At 42.2% G+C, this 16,796-nt stretch overlaps 1 protein-coding gene across 2 annotated transcripts in view; it reads left to right on the plus strand.

Annotated features, from left to right (window-relative positions):
* ca16b (carbonic anhydrase XVI b) overlaps positions 1–16,796 on the plus strand; it is a 138,990-nt gene that overhangs the window by 103,543 nt on the left and 18,651 nt on the right. The window contains exons 9-15 of one of the 2 annotated variants that reach the window (XM_074645631.1): positions 2,755–2,939; positions 8,766–8,874; positions 8,981–9,030; positions 9,135–9,882; positions 12,164–12,302; positions 14,053–14,091; positions 15,200–15,291. In XM_074645631.1, coding sequence (XP_074501732.1) covers positions 2,755–2,939; positions 8,766–8,874; positions 8,981–9,030; positions 9,135–9,882; positions 12,164–12,302; positions 14,053–14,091; positions 15,200–15,291 — 1,362 coding nt within the window. The remainder of the gene's footprint in view (positions 1–2,754; positions 2,940–8,765; positions 8,875–8,980; positions 9,031–9,134; positions 9,883–12,163; positions 12,303–14,052; positions 14,092–15,199; positions 15,292–16,796) is intronic. The other variant, XM_074645640.1, reaches the window with a different exon arrangement.

The raw sequence follows: 16,796 nt of genomic DNA on the forward strand, positions 1-16,796 counted from the left end.
ATTATTAACATAGTCTAATATTGTAATGTTGCTGTGGCGGTAGCAACACATTATAATGAAATAAGTACCGTAGCTGCGGTGTTGGTATTTAGCCCTCAGATGACATGCATACCTTGACTGTCCTTCAGAAAAACTCCCAATTATTTATGTTAAAATCAGCTTTCTTTCTTTCTTTCTTTGTGTTTTCAATGAAATTGTTGTTTTTCCCGTCATACCAATATGTGTACACACAGCCTCTTTGAAACATATTGTACAGCCTTGAGAGGAGAGAAGCAGTGGAACCGCTGTTTGTTTACACCTGTCAATTCATCCCCCTTTATGGTAGAATCTGCCAGCAGAAAGATTCGTGCTGCTCTGAGTGGTGTTGCAGACTGAGGTGAAACCGCTACGAGGCTGATTTTGGGGATGTAACAGTATATCTATTCACCGAAAATTAATAGGATTTTTTTTTTTCTAGAGTCACCAGCGTGTTAAGTAATTGTGTCGGTGATGAAACATTAGGACCTTTTCATTTGATTCATACTGTGTGTCTCTCTGTTGAAGATTTTCTTTTCAGTCGGACCTGAGATAAAGCGACAAAAAAATTCCATTTGCATACAAATTTTGAACAGATTTTAGATGAGCACTTATTAATTCTGCTGCCAATCTGCCCGTTTCATTCAAAAAGGTTTTCATAAAACTACCTTAGATCAGTGAAGTTTCTAATTAATACAGAGACGTCATGTTTGCTCATCAGTGAACCGCATGGAAGAAAAAGTTGCCCCAATTATTATTGTGAACACAACTTTTTAGCAAAAACACAAGTAAGAAACCCAGCAGTGTTGTATTTCACGATGCCAAATAGGTGTTGATAAGAGGGTAGATCTACACCTGCTGTTGATTTTAGTAAGAAAGTAAGCTTATTTAATAGAGCATCTTTGATAGAACAAGATCACAGAGTGCTTCACAGTAGCGCTGCAACTAACGATTGTTTTCATTGTCGATTAATGGACTTGGACTTATATAGCGCTTTTCTAGTCCTCTGACCACTCAAAGCGCTTTTACACTACATGTCAGCATTCACACACACATGTCAGAGGCTGCTAAGGTGCCAACTTTGCCCATCAGGATCTAATCTAAATACTCATTCACACACCGATGGCTATGCCTTCGGGAGCAATTTTGGGGTTAAGTGTCTTGCTCAAGGACACATCGACATGTGACCCCTGGAGCAGCCGGGGATCGAACCACCGACCTACCGATTGGTGGACGACCTGCTCTACCCTCTGAGACACAGCCGCCCATTAATCTGTAGATTATTTTCTCGATTAATCGATTAGTTGTTTGGTCTATAAAACGTCAGAAAATGGTGAAAAATGTCAATCAGTGTTTCTCGCAGCCCAAGATGACGTCCTCAAATGTCTTGTTTTGTCCAAAAGTCGAAAAATATTCAGTTTACTGTCATAGAAGAGTAAAGAAACCAGTAAAATATTCACATTTAAGAAGCTGCAATACTGACTTTTTTCCGATTAATCGATTATTAAAAATAGTTGTCGATTCATTCTATAGTTGACAACTAATCGATGAATCGTTGCAGCTCTACTTCACAACACTAAAATAACAACAGACCTTATAAACCCTGTACAGCATGAGGCGGCAGTTTAAATAAATTCGTTTTAGCTGTTTTTTTAAAGGCGTCACAGAGACGGCAGATCAAACGGAGAAAAAGGAAGAGTGTCATAGCTACTAGTGCACGAGTGTTGATGGCGAGAAGGATGATGGCTGACATGACGGTAATGATGCAGGCAGTAAAAACCATCATGATGTCTCCAGCTGTTATTAAACAGGCTGTTTTTTGAGCTACTGAAGTTGACAACGAACATCTGACGGGTTATAATGCATTTCACACCTGTCACACCTCATCAACACCCCGACATATTCTTGCTATTATGTATTTTTTTCTCCCCCCCTGCGTCCCTCTGACTGATTTCCTCTCACCCTGTCTCCCTTTCACATATCATGGTTGCATAATTTGCACCACAGCTTCACTTTGTAAAAAGGAGAAAACTGTGGTGACAATTACAATTTGACAGAAACCTCAGTGTGCACATAATCAGCTGATACTGGTTCCTGATTGCTGTTGCCCTGATGTGCTGAGAAGCATGTCCAGATTGTCCCTTAACTCACACTGATGGAACCTAAATGTCCGTGCTGCAGCCTACACTGCCACCTTGAGGCCGACTTACACGTTTTCTTTCATCCTCCTCATGCATCCTGTTTAATGTTGCACAGACAGGAACTTGCAAATCACGTATTGGGCAGGAAGTTGCGTTATGACCTGTACCACATGTTTAGCGCTACGCCCAACTGTTTGGGATCCCACCTTGGAATCTCTTGCTGTGTTGTGCCATGAAAATTACACGTTTCACGAATGCGAATCTGCACTGACACCCGAATGTGACCCCAGTCAAGCCTCCAGGAGTGTTTTTTTGTTATTGAGTTACTGTATTATCTTGCCTTAGAGGTTGCTCAAGTAGAAATGGCTTTGAGTCAAGTCAGCAGCAGCAGACAATAATGATAGGCTTGTTAAAAGGCAACCTGCATTCTGCCCACACACATCAACAGACGACACAAATACATGTGGTCAAGCAGTCCTCCCAAGCGCAGCCTTTCATTTTCCCCCAGCTGCATTCAAACGGTGAAAAAGTGACTTTCTTTTCATGCTGCTTTTCTTAAATCTTACCCCGCCCCCCCCTGTACTTTCTGGTCCTTCAGTGTGCAGCAGTGCCCCAGTGAGCATGAAGATCAAGCCGCTGAACCAGACGGCATTGATGGTGAGCTGGGAGCGCCCTCTGACCGTCTACCACCCCCCCATCACCGGTTACATGGTCTCCTACAGCTGGGTGAAACGGGACGTCGCCGACGAAAAGACCTTCACCAAGACCGGGGACCAGAGCATGGTGCGTATTACTGTATTATCAGCTGCTCGTACCAGACCTCCGAAGCCGTTTTTCCAGAATTGTCTTCGTGGATGCGGTTTAAACAGCTCGGATTGGTTTGCAGAGCCTTCTGATGTATCTGGCAGGATCAGAGGGAGGCTGGATCAGTGACAGTGTGTATAGGAGGTGACAGGTTGTGATGAACTCTGCGCATGGCTGTTGCTTGATATGAGGACCCAGACAATCCCCCGTCACTCATCTGTCTAAAAATAGTCACATAGGACTGTCGCACACACTGATAAATCTCACTGATATATATGTAATGTGATGACAAATGCGCCTGTGGCCTTGTCTCAGTTTGAGCATTTTCCATCTATTTCTTTGCTTTAGTCTGTGATGCAGGTCAGTGTAGGCTCATAGACTCATAGCAAAAAAAGTAAATCAGACAACCGCAATATAAACCAAATAATGTAAGGATGCACGATATATATATATTAGGCCCGATAAATTATTGTCCGTTAATGGGAAATTTATATTATTATTAGAGCTGTCAATCGATTAAACTATTTCATTGTGATTAATCGCATGATTGTCCATAGTTAATCCCCATTAATAATATTTTTTTTTATCTGTTCAAAATGTACCTTAAAGGGAGATTTGTCAAGTATTTAATACTCTTATCAACATGAGAGTGGACAAATATTTTTGCTGTATGCAAATGTATGTATATATTTATTAGGGGTGTGAAAGTTAACGCGATAATAACGAGCCATTAATTTCTTTAACGCATTAACAAACTTGATCTTTTGGAGCTTGTAACAGGCTCAGTTTTAAAGCTAGAGTGAAGATATCTGGTATCACCTGAGGAATCCATCGGTACCAACCATGTCATACTAGCTTGTCAGGAAGGAGGTTAAATAACGCTCCAAATTTACGCTAAATTTTGGCGAGGAAAATCTATCATGGTCCTTTTCAAAGGGGTCCCTATACATACATTTGCATAGAGCAAGCATATTTGCCCACTCCCATGTTGACAAGAGTGTTAAATACTTGACAAATCTCCCTCTAAGGTACATTTCGAACAGATAACAAATGTGTGATTAATTTGCAATTAGTCGCAATTAACTATGGACAATCATGTGATTAATTGCAATTTAATAACATTAATTAATTATTGATTATTAATATTTATTGTTGGAAAACAATTAACAACACAAAAAAATTACATATTGTCCAGAAACCCTCACAGGTACTGCATTTAGCATAACAAATATGCTCCAATCATAACATGGCAAACTGCAGCCCAACAGGCAACAACAGCTGTCAGTGTGTCAGTGTGCTGACTTGACTATGACTTGCCCCAAACTGCATGTGATTATCATAAAGTGGGCATGTCTGTAAAGGGGAGACTCGTGGGTACCCATAGAACCCATTTTCATTCACATATCTGGAGGTCAGGTCAAGGGACCCCTTTGAAAATGGCCATGCCAGTTTGGAGCATTATTTAGCCTCCTTCGCGAAAAGCTAGTATGACATGTTTGGTACCGATGGATTCCTTAGATTCTCTAGTTTACCGGTATCTTCATTCTAGCTTTAAAACTGAGACCGCTACGACCTCCAAAAGGTTGAATAGTGGCTGGGCTAAATCGCAAGTTGTGTTAATGCGTTAAAGAAATTAGTGCCCGTTAAAACAAATTTGCGTTGACGTGTTATTAGCGCATTAACTTTGGCAACCCTAATTATTATGTGTTATCCCGATAATTAAATGATAGCCGATTATTTATCAGCTATAATTGAATAATACGAAGCCAAATTGCTTTCATTGACTTAACAAGCCCAGTAGCTACGCACTCCAATGCAATAGGGCGGTGTGCACCTTTAAAATTGGTTTGCCATCTGCCAATAAACACAGAAAGAAGAAGAACAACAACAACAACAAGCACAGCACGCTGACTAGAGAGACAAACATGTCGTCACCGGTGTGAATGTTTTTCACAGTTTCCGAGGAAGACGACACGATTGCAATTTGCAATGCAGGTTTTTTTTTTATGTACTTTACTAGAAGAAATAAATGACCATTCGAAGAGTCAGAACTGTTTTTTTGTTTTTGTTGTGTTAACTATGGTTAAATCAGTTAGATTTGGTTAGGTCAGAGCTAATGGGATATTATATCATCCATCTCTGCTCATTACATCTCAGCCTTTCTTACCCTTCTTTTTAAAATATGTGAAATTATCGGTTATCTTATCGGTATCGGCCATGAGAAGCAGGTAATTATTGGTTATCGGCTAAAAAACATTCATATCGTGCGTCCCTAAAATACTGATGTTTTTTTTTATATATTTCAAGAACTTGAAAACGTAATCATCTGAAAATTCCCGTCTGTTTTCAGGCATTGGAGGCAGCTCTTTGAACACAAACTGTTGTTTTCTAGTCCTTTTAGATCTCAGTGAAGTTTTTGACACCAGCGATCACACAATCCCGCTTGTGTGCCTTAAACATTGAGTTACGACTTCATTTCTTCCTGCATCTCTCCGACAGAGCATTCACCGTCTCCACAGAAATACATCCTCCCCTCTGCAGGAGGTTACACCTACAGGGCTGTTCTTTTTCCACACTATATATTTTCCTCCCTGGTCACATATCCTTCCATTTGAGGGAATCCAACACCCAGCTGCGCGTCTCCTTTTAAAGCCCACTGACCCCCAGCTGTCTTGACAGTCTGCATGACTGCCTCTTTAGACATAAACAGTGCAGGGGCAAAACACTCACCCACTGGTTCAGAGACCTGGCACCGGTTCCCTTGTGGCAGTACAGCGCTACCTCCAGCGTGCTTTTCAGTAAACACAGTTGTCATCGTCATGGGGTGGGAAGCTGGTGAGGGATCACGCTATGTTGCTGCACCAGTGACTTCTACTGGTTGATTTGAGCGACTGCTAGGAGGAGGTGGGATCAGAAGGGAATGATGTAAACCTTTTGCCTGTATTACATCCTCCCTTCCTTCTAATGCTTAAACTAGCTAATGCATTATCTAAAATCCCCTTCCAACCCAAGGATGTGATTTATTTACTACACTTGGATGTTTAGCCTTCACTGCGCAGGATGATGTATGTGCAGTTTGATATTAAAAAAGCTGTTTTCACATTCTACAAAGATGATTTTGTGACATCGCAACTCGTTTGGAAGCAATTTGTGGTCCAAAATGCAACTTACACACACAGAATTAGGACAGTGGTTCCCAAACTTTTTCACGTCAAGGGCCCCTAAACTTGTACAAATTAGACCCTCATTTGATAAGATTTTGTCCCAGGGTCCCCCATCCGATGCGTCTAGGTGTTTTATTACAGAAGGTGTATGAAACTGTGGCGGCAAAAGCACAAAGTCAAAGTCAAAACTTGACTTTCTGTAAGTTTAATTCACACATCTGCAGATGGACCCCGCAGGCACAGTCATCTCCTCCTCGTCCTCCAGAAGAGAGGAGAAGTCAGTCTATTATACACACTTGACACTGCATGCACACACTGACACTTGCAAGGTCAGGGAAAGATAGTAAATTAATCAGTACCTCTATGCTGGTACAAAACAACATCCTTACGGACAGCAGAGCAATTTAGGACATCTTATCGTGACCTGTCATGATTAATCTCGGGGACACTGAGGAAGACACTAGCAGTTTGTTATCCAAACGTAGGGTCTCTTAACATTTGTGTGCTTACTCACAGTGACAAAATCCATAGTACATTGAGGTCTTTACAAGTACATGGCTAACTTTTATCTTTTTTTTTTTAAATTTCCATCACAAAACTCATGACCAAAATAGTCATACAGTCTGTCACTTACTTGTGGGATTTGTAGTGAAAATAAATGATTCCTCTTTTTGCTGGGGACCCCCTAGAACCCTCTCAATGACCCCTAGAACCCTCTCAATGACCCCTAGAACGCCCCGGACCCCACTTTGGGAACCACTGAATTAGGAGATATCTTGTGTTTCGCAGTTAAACCTTTGAAATGAACAATATTTGCATATACTGTATGTATGTAAGAGGAGTACAGTAGATGTAAGCTTTTTTTACTCAGGTTGAACTATTTTAAAGAAAAACCATATCAGATAGAAATGATTATTCCATGCTGTTTATCTTTATCAGTTAAAACCTGCCTGTCGGGGATCTTTAACATACAAACTAGTTACCGAAGCTTAGAAACCATGGACAAGCAGGTTGGAATGAATCTGCAATCAGGCTCCCTGCAGTCGAGAAAACTCCTTCACAACTTCAACTAATGCTATCCTCGGCTAGAGATACATTACCATGTATTAATTCATTGAACTCCTGCACCCCTCTGAAGTCCTCATCTTACCTGCAGCTTGTTCAAAGACCTGCCACAACAGTTCTGTCTGATGTTAAACATAGAAACCATCTCACCGCTATTTCGGTCTCCCCGTGCGGGTTAGCTGCTCCTCTCAGCCTCCTCCAGCTACATTTACTGACCTTTTAACTCCCCATCAGCCATACCTGCTCCCAGAGGTCCTCTGGAAGAGCCCATTCATTTTCTATATTCTGTGGTCTGGACATGAGTCACAAGCCTTCTCTGTTAAGGATCTGCCATACGGTGGTATAACTTGCTTGAGATGCTTATACGTCAAATATGAGGTAGAAAACCTATATTTGAAACCGTAAGTTGACCGGTGAGACTTGTTTGGCTACTCTTTAACTGTTATCAGATTGACTGTTTTTCAAAGAATGAATGAATACAAACACAAAAGTCCGTCGACTGAGCGATGAAGTTTCGCAATTGGTCGGCTGAGTGGTGGAGTTTCCTCACTGGCCGTTGCTCTTTCAAAATAAAAAATGCGGGAACAGTCCTTTATGCAAATGAACCTGTCCAGCGGTACACGTCCAGCTCACGATACTTGGACCAAGCTGTCAAATTAGGCGATCTAGTTCTAAAGTGAAACGAGATTCAACAAGCATAGCCTATTTCTCGCTTAAAATGTTTTCAGAAGTAGATTTTTTGGTGGACGGTTTTTAAACGGCATAACAGAAAGTTTACGAGTAGGCCGCCGTGCGCAAGCAGAAAACCAGGGACCAATCAGGTGCATTCAACGACGAACCGCTTGAACGGCCAGTTGAGTGAAGCGGCCCTTAGTGTCCTCGCCGGACCTGATGGACAAGTAGCGCTGGATTTAACATTATAGACATAACCACTCACTATTTGTATAACAATTTAGCCACAACTTCACAAACTGACCATACGCCGTCCAGCCATATACTCGGTTTTGACTGAGTCCTGTTGTTCTGTTTTATGACCTTTGCAGGTTCCTGTTGTTATTCTACGTTTATTGCAGAGACAACGATTAATGTGTCCATGAGGTGCTCTATGTGGTTGCACTCCATTAATACAGTTGATCAGTCGCTTCACTGACAGCATTCTCTCCACTTCTCTCTCTCTGCTGTGTCTTCCTTATTTTGCCCACTTCATTTCCATTTCAATTTTCAGTTTCTATCTCCGGACACCTTTTTATCTGAATTATTTTTTCGAGAAATACTAGCTCTCCAACACCAGAGGCAATCAGCCATCCATTCTGAGGGCCATTTTAATATAAGTAAAGCCATCTGCAAAGTGCACAACACAATTAAATTAGGACGGGAAATGAGGTTTTCACCTGCATCGAACTTGTGGGTCACACAGTGTTGGCGGAACATTGGCTTAGCGTGGTGTATTTTCATTTTGGGCAATATGAATTAACAGCATCCACAGTTTGAAATTTGTTTTTCATTGAAACATTATTTACAACATGTTTGCAAGTGGTCTTAAGTGCGTGCGTATTGTGCATCTTTTCTCTTGCAGAAAGCCGTCATTACTAATGTGTCCCCTGACGTCCTGTACCTGTTCAGAGTGCAGGCGGCGTGTCAGCATGACCTACGCAGTGATTTCAGTCAAACGCTGCTGTTCAGAGGTACCTGGTCGAAACCCTCCAGCCATCCAGTCATTATGCATTATAATTTTGCATGTCAGACACATGAAAATTGATTTTTAAATGCTCGCTTGCTCTTTTTTTTCAGCTAATACTACAAGAATATTTGAAGGCTCTCGTATTGTGAAGACTGGGATGGTGAGTTGACCAGAAGATGGCAGTGCAAATGTCTTTTTGCGTGCTAGTAACATTCATGTGGTTCTGCTGGATGACCACTTTTTCCTCTGTCTGTCTCCCGTCAGCCCACGATTTCTCCGGCGTCCTCGGCAGACATGGCTCCCATCAGCTCCGGTTCCTCCACTTGGACGTCCTCTGGCATCCACTTCTCCATTGTCTCCATGGCGACGGGGATGGGCCCTTCCTCTAGCGGCAGCCAGGCCACCGTGGCATCGGTGGTGACGAGCACCTTGCTGGCGGGCTTGGGCGTGGGTGGAGGGGTCATCTCTTCTTTGCCCAGCTCCGTTTGGCCCACACAGGCGCCCCAAGCCACGCAGAACCCCACCCGTCCGTCCGTCTCGCCCGCGAAGGCCAGCACCGAGCAGGCGCCGCACCAAGGCGCTGAGACGGACGCCCCGTCTGAGGACAAGCAGGCCGGGCGTGATGGCGAGGAGGAGGAGGAGCAGGAGGGGGAGCGGGAAGGAGAGCAGGAGGAGGGAGAGGATGAGAAGAAGAGAAAGAACAAGACTGCACCTGATAATGAGGAGAAGCAAGCCAACAGCACTGTGGCCAAAGAGCCTTTAATCCCCACCCCCGCATCCACAGCCAAAGAGAAAGGAGAAGGGAAGCCTACAGTCAAAGGCACCACGGTACCCGCGAGCACCGGTGACGATGACTTGGTCAACGTGGAGAAGAATCCCACAGATGAAAACGCAGTCTCCACTCAGGAGCCTCGTAATGACACCGCCGAGATGCAGATTCCCCAGAGCTCCACTCTGTCTCCAAAGATCAGTAGCGATGGCAAGAGTCTCTGGCCTTTCTCTGTCCACACTGGTGAGCAGCTCTCTCTCTCTCTCTCTCTCTCTCTCTCTCTCTCTCTCTCTCTCTCTCCCTCTCCCACGCAGATATGACACAATATTGTCCCTTCCAAACAGACGCGTCTCAGCAAGGCTCTTTTCTCTTGTTGTCAGCTATCATACAAGTCAAGGCTTCTCTCCAAAGCACAATTCTTTAATCACCACCAACAGTTACGGAGCCCAATTTAGCATAACAAATACATTGATTTAAGACAGTGACTACACCGGTTACCATTTCAGTCAAAGATAAAGCTCCAGGGTTTTGTGTCACTACAACACAGAGCCCTGAAGGCAGGAATAAGCCGTCTGCCATAGGGGTTCTGCCTCGAGGAATCCCTTCAAGCTTCAAGGGAAGTGCACTTTTGAAGATTTTTTACCCTCACAATGTTAGATGTTAGTGATAACGTTAGTGTCATTGACACTGATTGAAAGCTGTCACCAGGCAGTCAGTATTCCTGCTACACCTTCAGCCCAAACCAAAGAGATTCTTTTATTGTCAAAAGGTTTTATCTTGATCGGTCTCAACTGTTTGTTTTTTTTGTTGAAGGTGCCTCATGGTAAGGTTAAAGGGATAGTTTGTGTGTTCTGAAGTGGGGTTGTATAAGGCACTTATCGGCGCGCCCCCGGTTTGGAGAAACAGACAGGAACACCGGAGCAAAGCGAAGCAATGCAGTGCTGTGAACGGGGACGGCAAAAAACATATTTTAGGCACCTAAAAGAAAGGCTCACCTAAAAAAAAATCTATATCAGTTTAAGTGTACGCTATAGTTACAATATATTCAACACTTTAACTTGCCGTTAGACAGCTTTTTACTTCTCCTTTCCGATGGGGAACTGAAATGAAAGTGAAACTTATCTATGCTCTCTCCTATCCCAGAAGGCTCAGATGACAAAAACTGTATAGATAAGTTTCACTTTCAGTTCAGTTCACCGTCGGAAAATATTCTAAATATAGCAAACACTTAAACGGATATCCATTTTCTTTAGGCGGGCCTTTCTTTTAGGTGACTAAAATACGTTTTGCTGCCGTCCTCGTCCACAGCACTGTATTACTTTGCTCCAGAGCTGGTACTCCTGTCTTGTTTCTCCAAGCTGGGGGCGCATCGACTGTCAGTACACTAACTATGGATAAGTACCTCATACAACCCCACTGCAAAACACCCAAACTATCCCTTTAATGTTTGTATTTCACCATGATAGACCTATATGTTTCTTATTCTTTATTCTTACCTTAGATAACTATTGAGCTCAAACCAGGCTCAGGTTGACATTAACTATATAATGAAGTATAGTGAAGATTAAAGCCCCTATGTGTAGTATTAGAACATTTCTCACGTTGGCGCCTCCCAATGGTAGCATCAAAAAAGATACCTTGGCAGACAGCGCTGCATGCTAATGCACCCCTCCCATCCACTCATGGATCTGACCTTGGGACTCAGAATAAAGGGCTAAAAGCAACACAAAGACCAATTTTCACCGAGATGATCTCATTTAACCTTTAACTTTAGCCATCAGGGCACTGGTTCCCGCCCCCCACTAGGGGTCGCCAAAGCTTCGCTGGGCGCGTCAAGGCTGTCTTGATTTTAAGGGGTATAAGATAACTTTTTTTTTTTAAATATACAGTTGGCCTATATCTCAGCATTTCATTAATTTTTGTGAGGAAATCTAAATACAATATTTTTTTTTAAAGTTTGGATTATAATTTAAGATACAGTATAAACTTTAAAAGGTATGCAGTTAAAACATCAAAAGAGCTGATAGAACAATGGCCAAGCGTCAGGGAGAAGAATTTGTGAAAAAAAAAAAAGCCTATCAAGTAGATTGTTACAAATGGAAAAAAAAAATACAGAGATGTACAGAGATTTGTATTATAAATTCCTGAAAATGGCAGGAAAACTCATGTCTGATGCAATATTCTCAGAAAATAATCTGCTCAAAATGTATCCAAATCGCTCGTTTTACACAAACTTCCTGCAGTTATTGCGTTCACTATCTAGCTTAATTGTACAGTTTATCAGTTTTTCTGTACTGTTATTGTTATGCACTGAATATAATATGAAATATCCATAAAATATGTCTTTTAGTCAGGGGCCGTCAGTTTACTCAATGATTTTCCTTATGGAAAAAGGTTGGGAACAGTTGCAGTAATTTCAAACATGCTATAATCTCATAACACATATAAGCACTTGGCAAGTGAGATGGTTTAATTCAATGGAATATTTTTAGGCATGTATTTATGAGCATGTGTTACGTTCCAGACAGGACCGTCTTGTCCAACGTGACCCGGACCCCACAGCCGGGGATGGGCAGGATGGTTTGGATCGTCCCCTTGGTGGTGGTGTCTGCCCTCACTCTGCTCTGCCTCATAATGCTGCTGATTGTGATGGTCTACTGGAGGTAAGTTCAGTATAACCTAACCTCATTCCAGATAAGGGGACATTTTAGTTCTAAAAATATTTGGTAGAACAGTAAAATGCCATTACTTGAGGGGCTAGTACGTACAGAAATGCCTCATATTGATGAGGGGTATCACTGATAGCTCCCTCGGGGGTATGAAAACCTCTATCTGCCCCTCACCCGCACCGACCCCCCTCCCATAAATCTCCCATTTTGCATTAAGTGACACGCCTGCATGCATGTCTGGATTTTCCAGTCAGTCTGCTCCACATTCAGACCCGTCTAGTTCGGTTATGTGTCCGTTTTATGCACGTTTTTGCAATGTGCGCACATCAATCTCTCAAAACAGTCTGGTAGCAAGACTGCTCTGATGCCTGCATGTCCTACATCAGGCCCATCACCCACCTGGGTGAGGGGTCAGGAGACCCGAAGGCCCCGCAGAGCCAGCAGGGGTCCCAGCTGTGCCTTCATCTGCTGGGCTAATTTCCAGCCACGCTATTGGAGCCCCAGTAATTACACAGACCAGACCACTGGCACATGTGGGATGGTTAATGAGTTCCAAATAGCACCGTGGACCATTTTCCTCAGCTGGTCCCATGCATATTTACTGTCTGCTTCTAGTTGGGTGGGATGTTGTTTATTTACAGCGTGGAGATTTATTTTTGTTAATACTTGAAATGTGTTAAGATACATTTTTATAAATTATTGTGTGAGATCACTGCTGCGAATGTTTATGGGCCAACAAACACCTTCCTGTGGCATTCTGTGGTGTCAGATAATATAAGAGCGTCGGTATAAATAACAGCCTGCTTATCAGCTCCATAGAGGTGTTCAAAAAAACAAAAAACAGACCGTCGAAAAAGCAAGACGACTGCGGCAGATCCAGTCGGCGGATAGATACCGAGAGTTGTGGGGCAGCTTTGAGATTAGAAATGGCCATCACAGCTGTTGTTGTGACAACTCTGACAGTTCGCAGACAATGCCTGCTTCCCCCGGGGGAAAAGACCATGATGAAAGATGAAATCAACCCATTCACACTCTCCTCACTCTTCATGCTCTGCGTATAGTCTCTCTTGGTGACAGTGCAGCTATTAAAGCCAGTGAGTTTTCTCGGGCTCGCAGATGTTTTGCTCATTAACAACTTTAATTTCAAATGTTTATGTAGAAATATGCGATCAATGGCCATCTTTTTGAAGTTTTAATACCCTTTGTCTTATTTTTTTTAGCTTGTTCCTTTTCGCAGTTAGTCTTATAGGTTACGTCTACAATGGAATTAATTGCTGGGCTCGCAGTGCACATCTGGAAGCCTCTGAGGCTCGAGGTGTTTGTCGAAAACTCACAGATGTTCAACTGAGAAAAAAAAAAAAAATCAGTTTTGTGATGCTGACGCCGGTGTTTGAATGGGACGCCTCTCTTTCTCCGCTGACATCCATTCAGAAAGCTCATTTCATCCCAGCTTCCATTCCCCCAAAGCAAACTATTCTTCTGAGATCATGGGGGAGAATCTAGGGAGGAGGTGTCGACTGGTGCTGCTGGTTAGTTAGCTGCACAACATCTGCACCTACAGGGAGCCATTGGATTGGGAGGCTGTGACGCAAAGCCAGGGGGGAGCTCTCCACCCTTTTTGTTTTTCACCCTCCTCTCTCTCAGTCTTTCTTTCTCTCCCTCTCTCTCTTTCTATATCTTTTAAACACAGTTCAGCCTTTTTTTTTTTTTTCTCTCTATGCTTTATGCTTCATCCCTCTTAAAGAATGGCAAGCCTCTGCTCCCTCCTCTGCATCAAGTACAGGTAGGATTAAACCTAGGAAATGCTGGCATTGGGATGAAACAAGGGTCTTTTATATGCATTCATTAGTATACATTGTGTGTGTGTAGGAGGAGGAGGAGGGGGTGGAGGCTGGAGAGGATGTGTAAGGTGTTTCGGGGGCCTTAAAAAATGCTCACTTACAGTCTGTTTTTCAGGAGCTTTCTAAAAAAGTGAAGAACTAGATTTATTTATTTCTTCTATTTAGACAACAACTCACTAATCATGTTAGAATTGTTGATTTTTGTTGCGCTCAATGCGGGGAAGGGCGTCTTTAATGTGGAACGTTTTAGCCTAAAAAGAATAGTACAATTCATCTTTTTTACAAAGCTGTAATATCCCCGGAAATAATTTAGGTATTCTCTAAAGATCATGGCTGCCTTCAGTCCGTCAGCATTGATCTGACAAGATTTACAGTTTTTCAGTGTGTGTGAACTTTTGACCTTGAACTGTGTAAAATTTTGGAGGGATTTGGGAGGCCACAAACATTTTGGCTTTCGAAAACAACAGGAATAAACTGTGGATAGGTAATGAATCTGCAAAATTTCATCAGAACTTTGTCAATACATAGTTTTCATATGAACATCTGTGCATTGAGCAGCAGCCGCCGGCAGCGATCGCACACATTTACCTCCAGAAAACGCACCTTTAAGTTGATTTTGTTTCCCTCAAAGTGGAGTGGGAGCTCTTGAAAGTGGTGTGTGTGTGTGTGTGTGTGTGTGTGTGTGTGTGTGTGTGTGTGTGTGTGTGTGTGTGTGTGTGTGTTGCCCTGAAGACAGAATCTGTGTTTGGATTAGTTGTCTTCAGTTTGAGTAAAGAGCTAAATCTGGCGCTGCGTGTCGCTGTGAGTTGTTTACCTGTTCCCTGTAGTCAGCTCCGACTGTTTCCAGTCTCCGGCTCTGTGTGCGATCAGCTGTGTCCCGCTCACTCTGGGGTTTTCATTAGCAGTTTTTCTGCCGTTCCCGTGTCATTCTACAGTATTCAACTTTTTAGATGCTGATGTTGACAGACCGGATCTGAGAACAATGTGATAACGACTCCCTAACAGACTCCACCGTGGCGTCTCACTGTTCTTCTCTCTGTGTCCCTGTAGGAGATTTTTCCAGACAGCTCACTTCTATGTGGAGGAGAGCAGCTCTCCACGAGTGGTGGCCAATGAGAATATACCGATTATCCCTATACCAGGTAAGCTGTTTTTCCTTCATTATATTCATATATGTGATGTTTAAATATCTATATATTATGTCAGGATTCACTGCTTGTGGTTCCTTGTGTTATATGGTTCTTCTGCGGCACCCAGGGGCTATTCTGCAGTCGCTTTGGCGTATGTGGAACAATTATGGAGGAGCTCAAGAAATTGGATCAAATAGAAATTACTACTGGAATAGAAAATATATATCCTCATATTAAGTCAACTATAATACCAGAACACAGTGTTTAAGAGTGTGTAAAAACTAGTTAGCAGGTAAGTAAAGAAGCTGAAACAGATAGATAAAAGTAAAATAATGATTAGATAAGATGAATGGCTGGCTAAAAATGATGGATAAACAGTTAGCTGAAAGTAATGGATAGATGGTTAAAATATATAGCTAAAAGTGATGTTATAAACTGCTGAATAAAGTTGAAATGTGAGCTTAAGGCGAGACAGCCCAGGCAAAAACAGTGTGGCACTGGTCAATTTTGAGATTTTGGGCTATTTTGCTTCCATAACATGTCATCTTTCAAACTAGTGGAAAGAAAACATCCAAAATACACAATTAGGTTATTTTACTACAATTTGTCTATTTGTGTCTGTAGATTCCTCCTAAAATAACCAAAAGTTAGCATTACATAATGCCTATTTAAACATACAATTTCAGAAAACGTAAATGTAAAAAATAATTGTCTTAATGTAAGTAATCCACTGGGGAAGTCTCATAGTGATATATATTAGTTGGTTTTTTTACCCTATTCATCTGCAGTGTCTTCAAAATGATTTTACAATCCATATCTTTAAAGGCTGTTTTCTCAATATAACTTTTTTTCTCAGACTGAGCCAGAAATCTCCACTTCATTCACACACCAAACATTCCAGTTTCCTTCCTGTCTATATTCTGAAGGTTTTCACAGAGGGGCTTTGTTCATATATCATTCATAGCCTGATTTTATAGAACATCATTTATTCCTAAAAAACATGTTGAAAATGGATTTTTTTTATGGCTGTTGACAGTATTTTCTGATTCATGGAGTGATACAAAGAGATATCCAAAATCCCCTCCGTAAAAACCTTTGACTCTAACATGTCAACAAAATGAAACAAGAATTTGTAACCTGGCTTTATCCAATGATTAGATTTCTGAAGAAATACCAAGCACCGCCCACCAGCCAGAGCGCAGCCAATAGGAACGCTCAATAGGAACGCTCTCTCTCTGAAATTACCTGTGATTGGCCAAAATCTCCCGTCACGGGCTAGATATTTGAAAGCCTGAAAACAGAGCCAACAGGAGGTGCAGAAGTCTAGTTATCTCTCAGAACACTTGAATTACAATTAAAGGTTGTTATGGAATTTTTGCCCAATGATGCCAAAAATATTTCTGCCTACTGCAGCTTTAAAATGTTGTAACCTATTCACCTGCAGTGTCTCCCCTTTAACTAATGGATAAACATTTGAAATAGTCGGCTTAAAGTAAGTTTCATTGGACAGGACTGTG

This window comes from Sebastes fasciatus, chromosome 1 (genome assembly GCF_043250625.1).
Source record: "Sebastes fasciatus isolate fSebFas1 chromosome 1, fSebFas1.pri, whole genome shotgun sequence".
In the NCBI taxonomy this organism is placed as follows: domain Eukaryota; kingdom Metazoa; phylum Chordata; class Actinopteri; order Perciformes; family Sebastidae; genus Sebastes; species Sebastes fasciatus.